Source organism: Equus quagga, chromosome 6 (assembly GCF_021613505.1).
Source record: "Equus quagga isolate Etosha38 chromosome 6, UCLA_HA_Equagga_1.0, whole genome shotgun sequence".
Taxonomy (NCBI): Eukaryota; Metazoa; Chordata; class Mammalia; order Perissodactyla; family Equidae; genus Equus; species Equus quagga.
The window spans coordinates 2,152,069-2,172,298 of record NC_060272.1 but is presented as its reverse complement, the minus strand read 5'-3'; the positions used below and the strand labels follow the sequence as shown (position 1 = coordinate 2,172,298).

The following is a 20,230-nucleotide window of genomic DNA, read 5'->3' as shown; positions in this document are numbered from 1 at the left end:
CACACGCAGGACACTCACAGGACCCTCTCAGGACACCCTCAGGACACATACAGGACATCCTCAGGACACACACAGGACACTCACAGGACCCTCTCAGGACACAAGCAGGACACTCACAGGGCACCCTCAGGACTCCGTCAGGATGCCTGCCTGCAGGGCACAGGACCCTATCAGGACGCCCTCAGGATGCCCACAGGACACTCACAGGACCCCATCAGGACCCCTTCAGGATGCGCTCACGACCCCCACAGTACCCCATCAGGACGCCCTGAGGACACCCGCAGGACCCTGTCTGGACACCCTCAGGACCCCCACAGGACCCTCACAGGACACTCATAGGACCCTGTCAGGACACTCAAAGGACCCCATCAGGACCCCCTCAGGACCTCCACAGAATGCCCTCAGGAAGTCTGCAGGACCCCCTCAGGACCCGTCAGGGCCCCCTAGTCCCTTCACCCCGTGGATCTTTAAAGGTTCACCTGTCCAGCTGTGATCCTTGTCAGGAGGGGGGCTGGTGCTGCAGGAAGGATGGAGGCGGGACTTCAGACTCACTCAGGGTCACGCCAGCCATGGGGCGCTGGGCCGCGGTGCAGCGAGCAGGGAGCAGAGGTGGGGGTGGGTGTCCTCCCTGCAGGTGGAGAGCAGTGAGTGACAGTGACAGGCCAGAGTCAGGATGTCAGTGGGCTGTCCTACCGTTGCCCACACGGGGATTGCACGGCAGGAGTGAGCTCTCAGGAGAGACGACAGTGTTTCTAACCAGGCTTAGTCGGTTCTTGCACCTCACCGTCATCGACAGTGGGGTCTCTGAGGTTTTCCAGTTGTCCTTTGGGGACATGCTCCACGAAGGGGCGGTGTTTCAGGGAACACCATGATGAGAAGGCTGAAGCTGCGATTCTGTGGGCGACAATGCTGATGACCTTTCCACGTGTCCCTGAGTTAGTTCGTTTGGGTTCGAGACAGACCAGCTTCTCTCCTGAATTCCATGTTGTCACGGTGGTTCCATCTCGCCTAGTGTTGTGTTCTCGCAGGGCTGGGGCCTGTGCCACAGTACCACAGCTGTGTCCCGTGCACCAGCCACTGTGCACACAGGAGGCTCTGTCCTGGGGGCTGTGCACCTGCGGATGGTGGAGACAAAAGTGATGCTGTGCCACACGTGGCCTGCAGCAGGCGGGCTCGTCTCTGCTCTGAGTGGGTCTTCAGGCCCGCGAATGACTTCTGTCATCTTCAGAGAGCAGACTTAGAAGCAGTGTGCTGGGAGCCTTGGATTTGGGTTGGGTTTGGGGAAATGTGTGGTGCAGTGTCTCTGGTGTTTAGGTTTAGGACGAATCAGGGTGGGAACTGGTGTGGTTGAGTCCTGGTGGAGGCCAGTCGACCTCGAGGATCTGTCCTACTCTGATGTTTTCCTGTAAGACCTTTAACTCCTCAGTTGTCAGAAGCGGTCCTGCTTTTCGGAGCAGCCTCCCACCTGGCTGACCAGGTGCCACGCAGCTCACTCATTCCTGGGGTCTCGCTCCTCACAGAGACGACTCGACAGTGTTGTTATGGGTCTCTATCTGAGATCAGGAGACATAGGTAAGTTATTTTGGTCATGACCATTTTTCTTTGGCAGTTTGCAGTCAGTCCTGTGACATCAGGAAAGCTGCACATAGCGTCTGCAAATACGTTCTGTGACTACTTGGTTTGAGGAAAAGAAGGGCTTTTTTATGTTCTAGGGAAAACCTTTAACCACTCTTATCAATTACTGTGAAACAAATGAGCCCAAAGTTCAGTGGCTCAGAATAACAGTAAACACGTATCATCCCCCCAAGACAGGTCTGTGGATTGGGAATTTGGGGGTGGCTCACTTGGGAAGTTCCGTCAAGATGTCGCCCAGATCTGCCGTCCTCCGAAGGCTTGGGGGCCTGGAGAGCCTGCTTCTGAGGAGACCATGGGCAGCACGCCTGTGCCTCACCACGCCACCTTCTGTGGGGCCACTGGAGCGTCCTCCACCTGCCGCCAGCTTCCCTGAGCAAGCAGTCCAGAAAGACAGTGACCCAGCCCGGGTCACACTCTGCCGTTCCCGTGGTCTCCATCTGATCACGGGCCAGAGCCGACTTGGGAGGGAGAGGATGGGTGGGCAGAGGCCTCCTGGAGGCTGGGTGCTCGTCCCTCCTCGAGTCGCCTGGGTCTGTGGGCTGCTGGTTCCGTCTTAGGAAGGTCGCCGTCCTCCAGGCTTGGTTTCTGGAAGGTTGTTGCATTGCCGTTCTTCAAATGATCTATGAACAAAAGCGGCGTTTTTGTTTTCTGATCTCGGTGGCGAAGCAAGCTTGCATGTTCTCTGTGATTCGACACACAGAGTGTTGTCAAATAGAGATGATTTCTGTGCCCATAAAACGTGCTTTGGGGTGAGCTGGTCACTGCCCCAGGTGGGGTCAGGACAGCGGTCGCCAGCAGCTCGGCTTCCTTTCCAGTCAGACTTCCCGCCCTGTGGTCTCCCGCTCCTGCTGGGCTGGGTTTGTCTTTGTTCACGCGACAGCTCTGCAGAGGGGGCCTATTTCAGAAGCAGCGCAGCCCCGGAAGTCACGCCTGTGGGGTTGGGTGTCCTCAGGGCAACGCTGACCCTGCAGTGAGGACAGCCCTGGGCCAGTGTTGTCCAGGCCCGAGAGGCGGTCGAGTTGCTGTTGAGAAAGCCCGCCCGGAAGTCGACTCCGCTTTGCTGCACGCCCCGTGTGTCAATGGGTTCTCGCTGTCGAGATCAAAGGGCTGATGGGAACCGTGAGATGCATTGCTGACCAGGGTCAATGGAGTTACCAGACGCAGGTGTGGGTTTCAAAATTCCAGCCTGCTTTTCTACCTGAGGCTCTTCTTGGAGTTTGAGGGACAGAATGTAGTTTTAATGAGCGTGAGCAGGTGCATTTACGGATCTTCTGGGATCCAGGAGCAGGAAGGCTGCTCGAGTGCAGCTGTGGCTGGAACTGTGGGCGTGAAGGCCTCTGTCTCTAGTTTCGCGCTTGTGTGGATTTGCTTCGTTCTCTTATCTCTTCACCAGCTGTCTTCCTTTATTTCCTGTGCTTTTATCTTCCCATTGCTCTTCAGCCTTAGATCATAAAATCGAGGCTTGCAGAGAAAGACGGGCCTCCTTATCCATTCTCAGACTTTTGTGGAAAGGGCCATGCCGGTGCGCTCCTGGCCCGTCTAGTCACTGGGCAGTTAGTGCGAGAAGCGTGTGGCTGAGGGAAGCTAAAGCATTTCTGCCCCAGAGAGAGCAGGTTTGACTGACACGTCTGAGTCAGGCTGTGTGTCCCAGCGGAGTGATGGGGGTGAGCTCCCGGGACCTTGAGCTTCCCAGGTTTGGGTTGCCCAGTGATTGCCAGGGTCATGTCCTTGCTGGGGCTGACCGGAAGGTGGAGCAGGACCGAGAAACATCTGGCGGCTCCTGCCACGTGCCAGAGGCTCCCATCTGATGGCAGGTGATTTGCAGCCTCCTCGGCTAATGTGAAACGCTGATTACTGTATGGTCAGTGTACCAGCGCATGGAGCAGCACGCCGCAGTGGCCCTGTGATGGGGCGGGGCAGACAGAGGCCCGGTTGCACTGAGGCAGACCTCCGGGAGCAGTAACAGCCCCTGTTCTCATTGAGTCTTCACAGTCGGCAGCTGCTGACTCCGCTGTCCGCCGGCCATCCACTCGTGTGTCAGTTCTGGTGGTGAAGGATGGTGGACAGTCGTCAGAGCCATCTTGTGTGGAGCTGATGAATTCTGGGGGTTGCGAGATCTGTGGGAGCCAGACCATCTGATGGGCTGTCATCCAGCGGGAGGGTGACCCGGGCTGTCTCCTTGCCTCTTTCAGGTGCATGGCTTTAGTCAGTCCTTCCCGGCCACAGTGGGGTCCTTGCTCTGTGGCAGCTAGCGTCCTGTGGCTCCAGGGAGCTCTGGGCCTGTGTCCCTAGGAACTTGCTGGGACCAGCATCACGCTGGCTCCTCACTCAAGAGCTGGACACCCTGCTGAGCCCGGCTGCCTGGTCCTGTCCTCCTGGCCAGGCATGCTTGCTTGTCCTGCTCCACCTGCCAGTGGCCCAAACGGTCAGCACAAAGTCCATCCTCACCCACCTCCTGGCTGGAGGCTCAGAACAGGGCACTATGAATGCATCAGGTCCCTAGGTGATCTTCTGTCTGTGATCGTCCTCGTGGGCAGGCCCTAAGTTTCCTCGTTTTCTGGGGGGAGGTTGGAGTTTTGGAGAGTCCAAGAAATAGCCTACCTGGCATTGCTGGGCCCTGAGGCTTGGTGGTGGCCCCTCAGCCGCATGGCCCTGATCTCCATCCCAGGTCACGTCAGCGGGTCAGGATGTGTTGCCACGATTTCTTGTGGGATTATGCATTTGGGTGTGTTTGGTTTCTTGTGTGCTTTGTGGATGCAGTGAGTCCATCCCCACCTGGAGCGGGGCCCAAGGTGGGCCGTCTCCCACAGCCAGTCTCTGGGGGGCTGTGCATGTGTGTGCTCCAGGCTGGTCGCTGCCATGTGTGCGCCCGGAGGATGTCCCTCCTGGAAGCCACAGGCCTGCGGCTCCTCCTGGGATGGGGGCTCCAGCCTCCACTGGGCCCCTGGGGACTGACATTTCACCCAAAGCGGAAGAGAATAGAAGCTGGAAGAGGCCCTGGCTTCCTGGAGAAGCAGGCCGGGCTGGGAGCTGTGCTCGGGGCCTTCACAGGCTGGCCTCGTGCCCAGCGTCCTGGAGGGAAACCCAGATGTGCGGCACGGGCGCGTGAGCTTGTGTTTCAACGCTTGCTCTGGTGCACGTGTGCGAAGTGACTGTGTACATGGGTGTGAGCCCCTGCATGCTGGGTCCCCGGGTCTCCTGGGGGCTTGTTCTCTGGAGCCTGCTGCCCTGGTCCCTGGTGGTGGGAGGCCCCGACCTGAGGGAGGGGAGGCTCGTCTGCCCAGGTCCACTCAGCTGTCTCATCGTTTGTGTACATGTGTGTATATTTATGTGCAGGTGTGTACATTTGCATGTGTACGAGTGTAGGTGTATGTTTACGTGTGTGCATGTGTACGAGTTAGTGTGTAGGGTCTGTGTGGTGTGTATCCATATGTGTGTGTGGATACACTCATATCCACGTGAGTGTATATGTGTTTATGTGCACAGGTGTGTGTGCGTGGGTGTGTATGGTGTGCGTGGTTATCCATGAGTGTATGTGTGTTTGCATACATAGGCATGTGTGTGTATGGTGTGTGTGGGTGTGTTTATGTGCACAGGTGTGTGCACTTCTATCTGTATGTGTTTGCGTGCACGGGTGTGTATATGTATATGGTGTGTGTGGGTGTGTATCCATGGGAGTGTGTTTGCATGCATGTGTGTGTATGTGTGCACACACGTGTGGTGTCTGGTGGCAGGTCAGGGGCTGGGAGGCTTGAGTTTCGCGCCCATCGGGGCCTCCATGACACCGTGGTGGTGTTTGCTGTGGGTGCTGACGCTCTTCCCGGTGCTCAGTGGAGAGCAGGGAAACTCATGGTCCTCAGATGTGGGAAAGTGGGCAGCGCACAAACCCAGTGCTGACCTTGCACCATGCCCGTGGTGGTTTATGAGTGTGAATTCTCCTGATGAGGATCCAGAAAAACAGAAGCAGAACTCAGGTCACCAGTTGTTTTTGGACCTAGAGAGGGTCACTGTGATGTGTCAGTGCCCAGACTTTGCTGTGTTGGCGTGTGCTGCCCTTCATCTGACCTGACGTGTGCCTGGTACCGTTAGTGGGCCCCACTGTACCAGCCCTGCCTGGCACACCCATGTGGGCACAGCATTGCGAGGTGGGGGTGCTGGGCTATCGGGCATCCCGCGGTCGCTAAGGGGAGGGGAGGGATGGAGCCCTCTGCCTGCGCAGGCTGGCGCTCCTGTGCGCGGAGGCACGTCTGCTCCCTGTTCAGGGGCATCCCTGCGCCGGCTCTGACCAGGCGCAAGCCCCGCCTGTCCTCAGGCCGAGTTGCCAGATTGCCTTCAAGGCGGTTGAATGAACTTCCATGTCCACCTGGGTCTGCCTCGGCCAGCCTCAGACACTGCCATTGAAAACGCACGTGCCGATTTCTCAAGTAAAAGCAGTATTTCCTTAGTGTTTCAAGGGCTAAGCCTTCAAGCTGGAATCTTCGAGTGATCTTTTTAAGCTGATTATCACACTCAAGTAACTCGGGGCCAAGGCCCCGCTGGCTCCTGCGCCAGGCCGGGGCGTCCTGGGCCCCTGCCCTCGTTTGCTGAAGCTGATTGTCTGTGTCTTGAGTGTGTTGCTTTTCGCCAGCCTCTTACGAGGATGCTCGCTGACAGCCTCAGCCTTGTGTCCTCTTCCATGTCACATATTTATTGATGTTGTTGTTGCCTTTTGCAGGCCGGTCTAATTGAAGCCAACGGGGAGCTAAAGGTCTTCATAGACCAGAACCTCAGTCCTGGAAAAGGTAAGGCCGTGTGCAGGGGACGCGTGTGCGTCAGCCAGCGAATCCAGCATGGTGTGTGTGTGAGGTTCTCTGATGTGAAAGCCCCTCGTCAGCTGTCAAAGGCCCCTGGATCCCCTGATGGCCAAGACATGGCACCCACGATACTTGTCAGGCCTGAGTGTGTTTTGGTTTGTAAGTTACGTACTATTTGCAGAAATTCAGGAAAGGTAGAAAACTGTGAAGAAGAAAACACAGGTCACTGTGTTGATCCCGCCTCACGGCTGCTGGGGGCTCTCCAGGCATCTGCCCTGTGGCCGCCCTGACGACCGCGGAAACAAGCTCTAGTCTACGGGGCTGCGGCGCATGCGCTGGGTGGAGCGGTGTCTTCCGCCAGTCAGGAGCTCTCGCGGGAGCCGTGTTTCTCTGCATCCCTGGACTTCAGGGGAGGACGTGGAGCCGGGTCGGTGGAAGCCCTTCCTCCAGGGTCCTGTGTCTGCGTTTTCCCTCCTAAAGGCTCCACGTGATGAACACCTGCAGACATGTGGTCCTAGCCGGTTATTCCTCAGGTAAACTCCAGGACGTGGAGGTGCCGGCTCGGTGGTGCTGGGCACGCGCCTCGAGCTGATGTACGAGCCGGCTGACTGTGCCGTCTGCGCTGCCTGGAGCTCTGATCCATGTTTGCACAGGGCCATCGGTGCCGCTCGTGTGATGTTGCCAAGAGGCCTGGGGAGCGGGCTTCGTCTTACAGAGTTTGCTGTGGGGCAGGGGAGGGCGTGTGTGGCTGCCGCGTCACATCCCCCTTGTCTGGCAGCCGTCCTGGAGGCTGGGAGGCCTGCGGTGTGGGACTTAGTTTCTGGTTGGGGATCACTTAGATGTAGTTTTTTTCATGACCTTCATACATAAAGTTACTTCTCACTCCAGCAGCGAGGCCCTAGCAGGTCCTCCTTGGCACCTGCTGTGACCTTGGAGAATCTGAGATGGGTGTGGGCCCCTACTTGGTCTCGCCGTGTCCCAGCCCCTTCGTGTGCATCCGTTGCTGGTGAGCGCTGATGGGAACCAGCCCTCTCCTTCCCCATCACACGCCTCCGTGTGGAACCAGGTCCCCAGGCCCTCGGGGCCCTCCCCGCATGCCTGAGCAAACCCGGCGTGTCACGGGCTGGTGGACCCACGCCCGTCCTGTCCCCTTCTGGTGCCTGTGGTGGCTCTCCGTCCGAGGAGCCTCACACACGGCCGAGTGCTGGCCACTGTGCTCTCGCCCCATCCAGGGCTTGGCCGATCTCCTCTCACACCAGCCACTCGGCCGCCGGCCCGCCTGTGCTCCCCCGGTTTCTCCAGTTCTGGGGCGTCGTGGGACCCCTGCTTCTCTGCCGATGCTGCTCCTCTTCCTCTTCTTGTCCGAGGTCGTTCACTGAGGGATTCAGTGTTTGTGAACTTCATCTTGATAATTTGTAGCATTCACAGATTCCTCCAGTGAAATGTTTCAGTGTAACTCGTTGGACATTAAAAATTTTCCGAAATTTCAGGCATCACATGTGCTGTTAAATGATGAAGCAGAAGTAATAATGAAAAATCCCAACTGCGCTCCCCTGTGAAGGATGGGAGTCTTTGGTCTGGCCTTTATTTGAACTCGCTGTGGTTTGAATGTTCCCGAGTAAGGTTACTTAGGGCTGCACGCGCCTGTCTTGTTTCTTATGAACGAATCTGTGTTGAAATCCCACTGGCTTTAATTGTGAACCAGGGACCTGAATTGGAGGAATTGGAAAATCATAGCTTCCTGACGCCACTGAAGTGTTCTGGTGTTAGCTCCCTTGCCGTTTACATCTTGTGTCCTTTCTGGGCGTGGTCTGGTGCTCTGCGGCCCCCTTGTCCTGCCCTGTGCATGTTCCAGCCTCGCTTGTCTGACCTGCCTTTGCTGTCACTGGTCCTGAAGCTCTCTCATGTCTGCACCTGGAGTGCCGGCACCAAGCCCGGGCTGCCCTTGTCCTCCTGGCTGGGCTCGTTCTAGTCGCGTGGTGGGCGGGGGGCTTGCTGAGCCACCCCTCCCTGGCTCTCCTGCGTCTCCCTCTGTGCCTGTGGTTCTGCTGGGCCTTGCAGCCCCAGGCGCTCGGGGCTCCTGTCCCTCCCACCTCACAGCAGGTTTGGGGATGAGAAGGCACTGGTAGCCCCGCTCCGCAGCCCTCGCCCCGCCCACACAGGCGAGGCCGCCGCGGGTCTCCTTCCAGAGAACTCGTTTGTAGCAAACAGAGCTGCCGTCCGTCTGAATGTGCAGCCAGATGCTGTTCCGGGCACTGGGGGTTTCCCCGTGGAGGGAGCAGGACCAGGTCGTCTGACCGCCCCTCTCATACATGTGCTCCATCCCATCTGTCTGTCAGGTAGATAGTCCTAGGCAGGTGTTCAGCTTGTTGACCGGGGACTAGCACTCGGCAGACTGACACACAGGGTTGACCATCACCCACTGCGAGACTCAAAAAGCTATTTCCCAGAAAGACGCACTGAATGCCAGCCTTTGGTCTCCACGGGCCCCGAAGAGCGGCTGTCGGGACTGCGCCAGGCTTTGCTTGTGGCCGTGATGCCGCGTGACCCTTTGCAGCCGTTGGCTTTCACTCCCAGGAGTGGGAGCTGGGTCTCGTGGCTGCGCCACTCGCGCCCGGTCACCCCCCCATCCTCACCAATGCTTGGAGCTGTCAGTGTTCAGACTTCATGGCCCTCACCGGTGTTCCTCTCCTGCGTTCCTCCTGCGGCCCCGACCCGCTGGCAGTCTGTCCACTTCCCTGCCTGGTCCTGGGGGCCCTGCGCCCGCCCCTCCTCTGGGGGAGCCCCTGCCCAGCTGTCTTCTCACCTGTTTCTCACTGCTCCTTCATGGGCCTTCTCTTCCAGCCAGATGGGAGCCACTGCTTGGGCTCAGGCCGCCGCCTCTGCCAGGCAGGCGCCACGCGCCCTTCCCGACACCCTGCTCCCTCCCGGTCCTCTGCTCAGACCTGACCTGGGGCCACAGCTGCTGGTGCGCCCTCTTCTCTGGTCTGCAGCTGTTTGTCTGCCCTTCATCATACTTGCTGCCTTTTCAAGTTGAGAAATTTTTGTTTATCATACAAGTAACCTGCTCACTGCGAGAGACCCTCCTGTGCCTGTGAGGACAGTTAGGAATGTCATGGTGGGTGTTGGTGCATGTTTACTGTTGGGGACACTCTGACTCCGGCGTGTGTGCCTGTGATGTTTTGAGATGCACACACTTGCTCCAGGTGATGGCGTGACTTCGGTTTCCGTGGCTGGGCCATTCCGGGCAGTTTCTGAGCCACCCGTATTTCCCTGGCCCCTCTCTGATGGAGCTCTCCTTCCTGTCAGTGGATGATTAACACGAACTCGTCTTTCTCCTGAAGACTCTGAGCCCTTTGTGCAGGTGCGTGCAGTCACATTTTCAGCTCTGGGCCGCAGGGCCGCCTCCACGCTCTTCTCACCTGGAGCATTGCCCATCGCCGTCCTCGTCTCATGGGTGAGAGCACCTGGCCCTGTGGCGTGGCGTGTCCTGCTTCAGTGTCTTCAGCTGTAGAACAGGGTGCAGAGGCAGGAGGGGTGAGAAGTTGGCAGTGATGTGTGACTGAAAACTTCGTGTTCTTTATAGTTCTTGAAACTGTACCCTCCACATGCACACGCACACACACATGCTTGAACACGCGTGTTGGGTAAGTTCAAACTGGCCTTTTGCCACGGTCGGGAGTGGAGCCCACTGTGGAGGAAGCAGCAGGACTTGCTCGGCCCCGGTGGCAGCCCTCACGGAATGCGGCAAGAGGCGTTAGCTCTCGCTGCTCCGTCCCTGAAGTGTGGTGACGATGTCCCACCCGTGAGCCGTGCTCCTGGGCTTGAGGAAAACGCTGCCCCAAGGGGAAGTGGTGCGGGTCACTGCCCAGGATGCACGAGGACCAACTCCCTCCATGGAGCAGCTCCCCCAGAGCCCATTCTTCCTGAGTTTAAAGCGGCCTGTCTGCGCAGGGAGGAAGCTCCTCCTCCTGGGACTGAGAGGAGAGCCGCCCCGGCGCCCGTGGGGCAGCAGCTGCCCTCGCCTGTGGCAGAGCCGTGAGGAGGCAGCGGGCAGAGGCCGCGGTAGCGCCCTGTGGCCTTGTCAGCAGACAGAATATTGATAGCATGGTGGGCGAAATAGTAACTCTTAAACTTTAGGTTCTGAAAATTTAAAAATGTTTGCTTAAAATTATTTTCAAGAAAACACCAAATCTTACGCTTTCACAATTTATCTTAAAACCTATATTAACAGAATACGATTCATAATTACAAAAATGTGTTTCTGTAATATTTTTAGAATCCTTTTTCTGTTGATGAAAGCAGAATTTTGCATGAAAGCACATTTTATGGTTGAAACAATACTATTTCTGTTGAGTAGATTCCTAGGCTGTGTTTCAGTTTAACCTGTCTTGTTAGTGAGATGTTAGTTCCTGCCCCCTCAATAAAGAGACTGTTTGCGACGACTTTATCAGGGAGATGTGTTAAGTGTTCTAATTTCTATGGTCAGATTAAACCAAAAATGAGATACTGTTCCATTCTTGAGGTTGACAGATGATGACGAGTCAACAGCTGACGTGAACCTGGGAGAGGGACAGCTCTGGCCCCAGGAGCATGTGTGTGTGTGTGTGTGTGTGTGTGTGTGTGTGTGTGTGTGTGTGCGGGGGGGTGTATGCATGTGTGGGGTGTGTGTGCGTGTTTGTGGTGTGTGTACATGTGTGTGGAGCGGCTGCGTGGTGGTTCTGGGGCGGATCACCTGGGACCCAGATCCTATTTGGCGGGTCCACCTGAGAGAAAGCCTTGCTTGGCCGCAGGAGGCCCACCTGATGTCAGCTGCAGCATCCGTGTAACAGAGCGAGGGCGTTTTCCGTGCCATCTGTTCGTGTTCCCATGATCATGGCGCTGTGTGAAGGACGTCAGCTAGACTTCTCCATTGACCCTGAAGTTCTTGAGACAGTGTGAGCAGAGATGCAGGATGCCTGCCATCGACACCCTTTTCTGCATCTTAAGGCCCATGCACACGGTGCTCATGTCGTTCTTGGATCCATGGTCTTGCGTGGAGAATGTGGGAAATGGACGGACGTGCCTGTCGACCTGAGAGCTGCCATGTGGACACTGGGGCTGCGAGGTGGCTCTGCTGCTCAGTCTCTTCGGCAGCTATGGTGACGTGGTCACTGGAGTGGAGTGTAGGTGCCTGGAGCAAGCCAGGCTGCAACGCAGTACTTGTGTTTGAAGAATTTGTCGCTCAATGAAAGCACAAAGGAGAGGCACTGGAGGGAGCGGACCCCTGGCACGTCCACTGCTGCCTCGCAGCTCTGCTGTCGCCCAGACCCCAGCTGGGAGGAAATGGGAGTCGTCTCGCGCCTGTGGCCCTGGGGGGTCATGTTGGCTGTGGAGTGAGTGGGCAGTCTTCTGGCCAGACCTGCGGGTCTAGCCATATAGGATGACTGCCTGGTCCTGTCGACTGACGTGTTCTGACTTCATGTCTTTGACATGCAAAATAAGCTTTAAAATACGATGTTGTAAGAATGGGCTGAACTGTTGATGCTGACAGTGACTCTGCAAGCTTCTATCAAAGAAGGTCCATTGAAAATTAGAGAATCATTTTCAAGTTGGAAAAAATCCGGTGTTATCTTTTTTTATGAATCAATCCAGTATTCCTGGAAACTTACTACTTAATAATCTGTATGAGAATCCAAAAAGGGAAATGTTTTATTGCCTAACTTTATTTCAAATCTCTCAGCGCAAAATAGAATAACTTTATTTTTGTCTTTTAAAATATTTTCCATATATCTAAAACAATTTTAAAAATTTACTTTTGTTAAGATGCAAATCTTTATTTTTAGAGGAAAATAAGAAACTCTAAGCAAATAAACTACAGAAAGTCATTTAAGTATCTGTTGTTGGTTGGTAAAAATACTAACATTTAGCCAGTGGAACTGAGGGGTGACTGTCTCCGTCACCTTAGGTCACTAAGAGAAATTCCTCAGTGTTCACATGTAGAGCCAAGTCCATTCTCTGTTGAATTTTGAAGAAGTGTGTTCTTTAAAGTGCACGGACTGTAAAGGGTTCAACACTGAGACTTCCCGGAGCCACGTGGAAGACGATGTCTTGCTGGATGTCTGGACGTCATTGCGACTCTGAACGGGGCTGTGAAGGAAGTGCCGGCCCAGGTTGGCCTCTGTGGAGGCCCCGCCCGCAGAGCCGCCACCTCCAACCCTGCGAGGACAGAAGCCCGGCTCCCCGCTTGCCCCTGGCCGGCTGGAGGAGGCCCTTCGGCTCTGGGGAGACCCGGGGGGTCCGGCAGCACAACCAGCCTGGGCTTCACCTCCCCTCGTGTGGCAGAAGCCACAGACGCCAGCCTTCCCTGTGGGTGTTGAGGCCCTTCTGTGCCTGTGGGCTGAGCTCCCCTGCACCGTGCTGCTCGGTTCCTGTTCTCCAGGGCCGAGCTACCTGCCTCCTGCCTCCTGTGGGTGCCATGTGCCCTGCCCTCTTTCCTGGGGAACCGCCACCCGTTTTATGTGTTTCCTCTGCTTATTTTCTCTCAGCCCTCTGAGGCTATGAGGGCAAGGGCTTTATTTTTATATTTTGAAATTTTATCATTTCTACTCTATTTTATATTTTATTATCTATTACGTAAAATAAAATATTTTATTATTTCATTCACTGTTGTATCCCCAGGCCCTAGGACGGTGCAGGCACACGGACTCTCTGGGCCTCACCTGTTGACCCGTGATTGTTCCCCTCCCCACGTGGGCCTTCCCTCGGCTTTGCCCTGAGGTCGTCTGTTTCCAAGGAGGGGGCATCATCCTCACGGGCATTCTTCCTGGAAGCAGAAATGTGATTCCGCTTCTCAAGGAAAGGGGATTGTTGGATTTCTAGCTTTGTGAAAATATAGAGAAATGGTGGGATACAAGTTAATTCTGACTTTAAAATTCTATTCTGTATTTTTCGGAGAATTGTAGGCTTTTAAGAGCTGTCACCTCCAGGTCTTGTAGTCCTACCAGAATATTCCATCAGTGGGCAGACACCCCACAGGGGCTCAGAGCAGGTCGATGCACCCGGGGCCACCTGAGCCCCCAGCCCCTGGATGCAGAAGTGCCTGGAGAGGGGCTGGCTGTCTGGGAGAGTGAGCATCCATGCAGTCCCCCCAAACTGAGAATTAAGCCTCGTAGAGGTGCTGGCAGCTGACCACAGATCTAAAATGGTGAAAGTGGGGGAGTGTGGGTTTCTAATTAGAAGCAGCGTCGTCCTGGAACTGTCGCCTTTACCCCAATTCAGGAGACAACCGACTGCGTTCTGCTTGTTGCAGGTGTTGTGTCCTTGGTGGCCGTCCACCCGTCCACAGTGAACACGCTCGGGAAGCAGCTCCTGCCAAAGACGTTCGGACAGTCCAACGTCAACATCGCACAGCAAGTGGTGAGGCCGGGCGGGCGGCCTGCGGCTCTGGGATGGTGGCCCTGGGCTCCGCGCGGAGGCTGGGTGGGAGGCCGGCCACTGCGGTCTGTGGCGGAGTGCTTGCGGGGCGGGGAGGTCCCCTTGCTCAGATGTTGGGAGCGTTGGGCTCTGTGCAGGTGGTTTCCCAGGGCTTGTGTGTCCTCCCCCTCTTGGGGCTTCCGTCTGTGCGGCTGGAATGTGGGACCCAGCCCAGGCCAGGGCAGCGTGGCCTTGACCCTCATCATGGTGGACGTTGCTTACCTGCCTGGGAAACGGGGGTGGTGTCCGTGCGGAGCTCACAGTGGGTCTGGCGCTCTGCAGGATGGCCGTGTCCCTGCCTGTCCCCTCCCGTCACGCCCCACAGGAGGGTCCAGGGCGAGTCTGTGCTCCTGGGACTATGCCTGGCGCCCTCCCTCCTGTGTGCCCCACCCATGATCAGCTCCACCTGTGAGACTTATTGGCCCTCTTCGCGGCATAATGCTGGTCAGGCTGAAGTCATCCCTACTCTTGGGCTGTGAGAAAGGAGGGCGTTTACTGCCCCCTGAGCTTGCTCCCATTCCAGGCAACCACCCCAGGCGGGTGTGCAGCTGCTGCCCGTCACCCAGCCCATCAGGAAAATGTGACCACAGTTTCTTAGCAGAATTGCTGTGGTGGTTTTGAAAGCGATAGTGTGTGGAAGTCCTAGGCCATATTCGGCACATCACAGCTTTTCAATAAATGTCTTTTGGTATAAACTATTCCATTTTATGTTTTACTTTGTGACGCATACAATTTTATTTTATGGGCACTGTGTATTATAGTAGGGTTTAGGCTGGGAATAAACCTCATCAAGTATAGGAACAGTTCTGTTTTTATTGTCAGTATAAATAGTAGGGAGGAAAATTAATGTAAAGGTTTTTCTGTTGTGCACCTTAAACTTTATCAGTCTGAAGTTAAATCGGTGATGCTAAGCTGTTTTGGGTGGAGCTTGTAAAGGTAATTCATCCTTCACAAGATCCCGGTGCTGTGAGTTGGAGCGCACACCTTACATGGCTCCTGGATCCTGCATGTCACAGGGTCAGAAATGAGGGCTGGCTGCTCTGCCTGGAGCCAAGGCTCCATCCTCACGCGAGTGAAGACGTGACCGGGGCTTGTGGGCCCCCTCCCCTGACTGGTGGTGGGCACTTGGCTCATGGCCCAGACTGTTCCCCTCGGGACAAGATTTCCATGTAAAATAGTTGAAACAGCAAAGGAGAGAAAACCCGCAGATGTCAGTGCCACAGGTGATGGCCCGTGGGCACTAGGAGCCTCTGGGGCTCACCTGTCCATCTTCTGGGAGGCCCTCCTGTGAGCGGTCACACCTGGCCCTCTGGGTTTCCACGCTTGCTGCACAACATTGAACTCAGGGCGAGGACGAGAGGGAGGGCATTTGTCTGGAGTTAGGTAGCCCTCTGCTGGGGGAGCAAGCACGGGAGGCCAATTACGTCTGCTTCTGCCTGCTGCAGGGGTGCTGGCGTCGTGTATCTGCTCCCTGCAGAGTGTGGCCAGCGGGTCCGGGTGGAACCTAGGGACGGATCCGTGCTGCACACACTGTGCACACGAGCCTCAGCTGGAGGGGTTCCCCGTGCCCGTCACACACTCACTGGACAGAAGCAGAAGTTCACGCATGTTCCCGCCTCAGGGAGATTTGTCCTCTTCTCTCTCCTGTGTCATTTTTCAGAAAATTTGCTATTTGATTTCATGGCTTTCAAATGAGGCTGACCTATGGTTTGAACAACTGTGACGAAGCTTTCATCACTGGAAATATGAATTAACAGATGAAATCTGGTGGAGCTGTTTTTCTTGCCATGGTTTGTGGGTCATTAACATTGACAGGTGACCTGGGCTTAGGGAGAATTTACTGAGTGCCCCGTCAGCTGAATTAGGGCTGCGCAGGTAACACACTTATCCCACTAAGAAGGGGACTGGAGGGGGCATCCAGCTTGAAATAGCCCGGGCAGCGGCTGCACTGAGTCCTGAGGCTGTGGTCCACCCTCCCGCGGGGCCACCCAGCCCTTGGCCCTGTGCTGTGTGGTGACTGAGAAATGGTGTTTCTGAGTAATTTCAGTTCATTGGTTTAGATAAAGTCATGCAATAAGATCTTTGAGAAGCTGGGGTTTTCCTTGTCTGGGCAAGGCGATGACTGTGTGTCCTGGTGTTGACGTTTGACTATTAACTGATGGGACCCACATTCTCAATCTTTGTTGTGGAAAGACACAGCAGGGCTGTCTGTCCTTCAGTGGAGCAGGTGGTTGGTGCCAGACATGCCGTGGCGGGGGGCGGCTGCGTGCTGCATCCCTGAGCTGTGCTCACCCGTGTGCGTCCCTTGGGGCGGGGAGCCCTGCCTTTGCTCCTAGTACCAACTGCCTCCCTTCCCCTGCCCCTTGGGGTACCCAGCTCCCCTACAAAGCTGCTGTCGGGATGGGGCTCCCCTCACGTGGATGACCTGGTGGGCCCCACGTGTCCTACCCTATGTCCCTTTTGTTCTGAGAGTTGTTCCCTTTTTGGCCTCTCTCTGGCACCACTGGAGGAGAAAGTCCTGTCCATTTCAATGAAGGAAGGAAAGTAGGAGAGGCCGAGAGGGAGATGGGGGCGTGTGGGGTCCCCCGTGGGGTCCATGCCTGGGACCCCCGATTTACACACCCCACACGATGAGATTGAGCGTGACCCCATTGAGGCCGTGCCCTGAGGTGTGTGCCCTGTGGGCGGCCCATCAGGCTGCCTGATGTTTCTGTGCTTCTGTTTGGCTGGGGATGTTATTGCCTGAGGCTGATGGGAATAAAGCTGCGTTCAGAGCGGGCTGGATGCTCTTGGTGCAGTCCAGGTGCTGAGGGGTCCTCACACTGTCCCTTTCCTTCTGATGTGCGTGGTTAGTAAAGCTCAGCACTGGCTGTGGGCGGTGAGAAATGATGAGATGACAGCATCGCCTGTGGGATGGATCCTCATTGTCTGGTTGTCTTTCTGGCTGTAGGTGATTGGTACTCCTCAGCGGCCTGCGGCGCCCAGCACGATCGTGGTCGGAAGCCCGCACACGCCTAGCGCCCACTTTGTCTCCCAGAACCAGCCTTCAGAGCCTTCACCCTGGTCTGCCGGGTAAGCACATTGCCAGAACGGTAACCCTGCTCTCTGGCCACAGGGCCTGCCTCATGCCAGAGGATCAAGAAATGTCCACCGCACGCCTGGAAGAGATGTGTCATCATGGCACACTCTTCCTTATGAAGGACAAGTCAGCTACAGGGGCGCCTGTGGCTGTGGGGTGGAGGCCACGCTGTGGGGGCCGCGAGAGCCCCCTGTGGCTGTGGGGTGGAGGCCACACTGTAGTGGGAGGGAGAGCCACCCCTGTGGTTGTGGGGTGACGGCTACGCTGTAGAAGGTGGTCAGCTCTTGGTGGGAAGAGGAGGAAGCTGGCTTCTCAGCACAGGGTAACTGAGGTTCCCGTTGTCTGCCTTGAGGGATAGCATTTCAGGACTGTCGTGTGAATGCGATGGTCTCTCTGCAGCTTCACCCGCTGCAGCCATGCATGACTTTGCTGTTCAGTGACAGCCCCACTGCATGGCCCACCACACCGTTAGATCCTTTCTTCCACTAACGCAAACTGATATGAAGACGATTTTACTCGAAGGTCAGCTGTGTGACTTTCCCTAAAAACAAACAAACAAAAACAAAGCCGCAGAACCATGTCTGGCTAGCTGTAGAGCAAACCCATTAGCCCTGAAGTCCCCCCGGTTAGGAGGTCAGGACCCTTCCTCCGAGTGGTGACTTAGAGTCAAGATGCTGGATTGCCCCCGACCTGAGGCCACCCTGCTTTTCAGCGTGGCATGCCCACTGGCCCGTCTCAGCTTCCTCCGATTCGCCCTGAAAGTTCCTAAGTTTGTGGCAGAACTCACCTAACTCCTGACGCTGGTCGGCATCCTGTAAGAGGTGTTCGGTGTGTTGAGGCGCAGCAGACAGGTGCTGGTCCTGTCCTGCCCTTTTGGACTTTTGCCCCGTTTTCCTGAGAGTTAAAGGTACAGATGTCAGGGCTGGACACTTCGAAGTTGGTTTTCTGGTCTTCAAAGCAAGGAGACGTCAACGCCTGCCGCTGTGCTGAGGTGGAGCCAGGGCCCCGGCTGCGTGTGGCTCTGGCATTGGCAGGACTCGCACCCTGGAGGTGAGCGTGCGTCTTAGGGCCGGCTCCACGAACACTAAGGCTGCTGCCTCCCCCGGTGCGCCCGCAGGAAACGCAACAGGAAGGGCGAGAAGAACGGGAAGGGCTTGCGGCACTTCTCCATGAAGGTCTGTGAGAAGGTGCAGAGGAAGGGGACCACGTCCTACAACGAGGTGGCCGACGAGCTGGTGGCGGAGTTCAGTGCCGCCGATAACCACATCTTGCCCAGCGAGTCCGTAAGTGTGCTGCACGCACGGGGTCCCGAGCAGCAGAGTGCACAGGCAGCCACCGCCTGCTCCGTCTCCATTTGAAATGACTGCAAGTGTGTGGAGAAGTCCTGAGAACTGCAGGACCCTTCCTCACACATTTGTGGGTAAAACGCCCCATCGTCCCCAAATGTTCCCACACGTGGGCTCCAGCCGTGTGTCGGGTGACCTCCCCCAACAGAAACGCGCTCTCTCCCGGCCGCCCTACATCATTAGCCATGCGGGGTCTGTGGACGTCTTAGGAGTGATGCTGGGAGCTGCTGCGATGAGTTTATACCACACGGGCGAGTGGAGACCCTTCCCCGAGTGTGTGCGGGGTCTGACGTGTGAGCATTGATGTGCGAGCTGCAGTGGAGACCCTTCCCCGAGTGTGTGCGGGGTCTGACGTGTGAGCGTTGATGTGCAAGCTGCAGTGGAGACCCTTCCCTGAGTGTGTGCGGGGTCAGACATGTGTATGTTGATCCATGAGCTGCAGTGGAGACCCTTCCCCGAGTGTGTGCAGGGTCTGACGTGTGAGCGTTGATGTGCGAGCTGCAGTGGAGACCCTTCCCTGAGTGTGTGCGGGGTCTGACGTGTGAGCATTGATCTGTGAGCTGCTCCGGATCGTTTGGGATCCCCCGCATCTTCCCAGGCTTATGACCAGAAGAACATAAGACGGCGAGTCTACGATGCCTTAAACGTGCTCATGGCCATGAATATCATCTCCAAGGAGAAGAAGGAGATCAAGTGGATCGGCCTGCCCACCAACTCGGCTCAGGAATGTCAGAACCTGGAGGTACGGCCTGGCCCGTCACCTCCCAGATATCCCTGGGGATTATCTGTGAGCTGTCTGCTTAAAGCAGCGCTGTCTGCAGCTCTGTTCCCTGTGACAGGGCCTGTGCCATCTGCCCTGGGCCTGCCTGGAGCAGGTGGACAGGTGGTTTCCGTGTCCTGAGGTGTCTGGTCAAGGCTTGTCCCTTCCCATCTGATGTTGGTGCGCTCTCCGTCCAGCCTGCCTGGGCTCTGCAGATGCGCGCTGGGCGGGGGGTGGTCGGCCCTGTCAGGACGTGGTCTCCAGTGTAGGTAAATTCTGAACCCTTGCTTGTGGGATTTTTTTTTAATATCGTTATTAACCATATCCAGAAAACCAGAGAAGACAGGAGGAGAATGTGTCGTTTTGAGATTGGAGAGAAACTCCCGTGTCCCATGGCGCCTGCCACTCTCTAGATCCGTCTGTCCCCACCCTTAGATTCAGGGCCGACGTCTTTGGCAAGAGCCTGCTTGGGCGGTGCTGTGTTGATGGGGGTTTTGAAACGTCCTGTGTTAAACAAGTCGTGACGACTTCCCATATGGGGGGTTTATTTTTGAAGGTAGAAAGACAGAGAAGACTTGAAAGAATAAAACAGAAACAGTCCCAGCTTCAAGAACTCATTCTGCAGGTAATGAGATGCTTATCTTTGGAGGCACGGTAGCTTTTATTCGTTCTATAATTTAGTTCTTTCTCAACAACAGTACGTTCCTACGTGGTAAATAAAATCTCTGCTTGGACGTGTGGAACGCGAGTTTCATAGAGTCACGGAGCTCCTCCTGTGGCGGGGTCACTGATACAAACTCTTGCAGACATGGGCCCTGTTCCTAGAGAGAGTGTGCAAGTGTGAGCGTGAGCATGTGCACACTTGAGAGCTTGTGTATCACTTTTCACAATGTCTAAGTGGCAGGGGGATATCTTGGGGACACATGTGAAGCATGTTCTGAGCGGCAAGCCCCAGGTTAAGTATGCAAGCTGCGCGTGGGCCTGATGTGCGTCTTGGCAATTACCAGTCAGAGGTTGGCAAGTATGGTAGAGAACGCGTCAGCGTGTCCTGTCCGTTCCCTCAGACACGTGTCAGCATGCTGCCGTCCCTGTTCCTTCAGACACGTGTCAGCACACTGCTGTCCCTGTTCCTTCAGACGTGTTAGCACGCTGCTGTCCCTGT

At 56.0% G+C, this 20,230-nt stretch overlaps 1 protein-coding gene across 2 annotated transcripts in view; it reads left to right on the top strand.

The window, feature by feature from the left end:
• TFDP1 (transcription factor Dp-1) overlaps positions 1 to 20,230 on the top strand; it is a 45,099-nt gene that overhangs the window by 15,750 nt on the left and 9,119 nt on the right. For both annotated transcript variants that reach the window (XM_046664542.1, XM_046664541.1), the window contains 6 exons: positions 6,350 to 6,416; positions 13,720 to 13,826; positions 16,834 to 16,955; positions 18,080 to 18,245; positions 18,907 to 19,050; positions 19,625 to 19,693. In XM_046664542.1, coding sequence (XP_046520498.1) covers positions 6,350 to 6,416; positions 13,720 to 13,826; positions 16,834 to 16,955; positions 18,080 to 18,245; positions 18,907 to 19,050; positions 19,625 to 19,693 — 675 coding nt within the window. The remainder of the gene's footprint in view (positions 1 to 6,349; positions 6,417 to 13,719; positions 13,827 to 16,833; positions 16,956 to 18,079; positions 18,246 to 18,906; positions 19,051 to 19,624; positions 19,694 to 20,230) is intronic.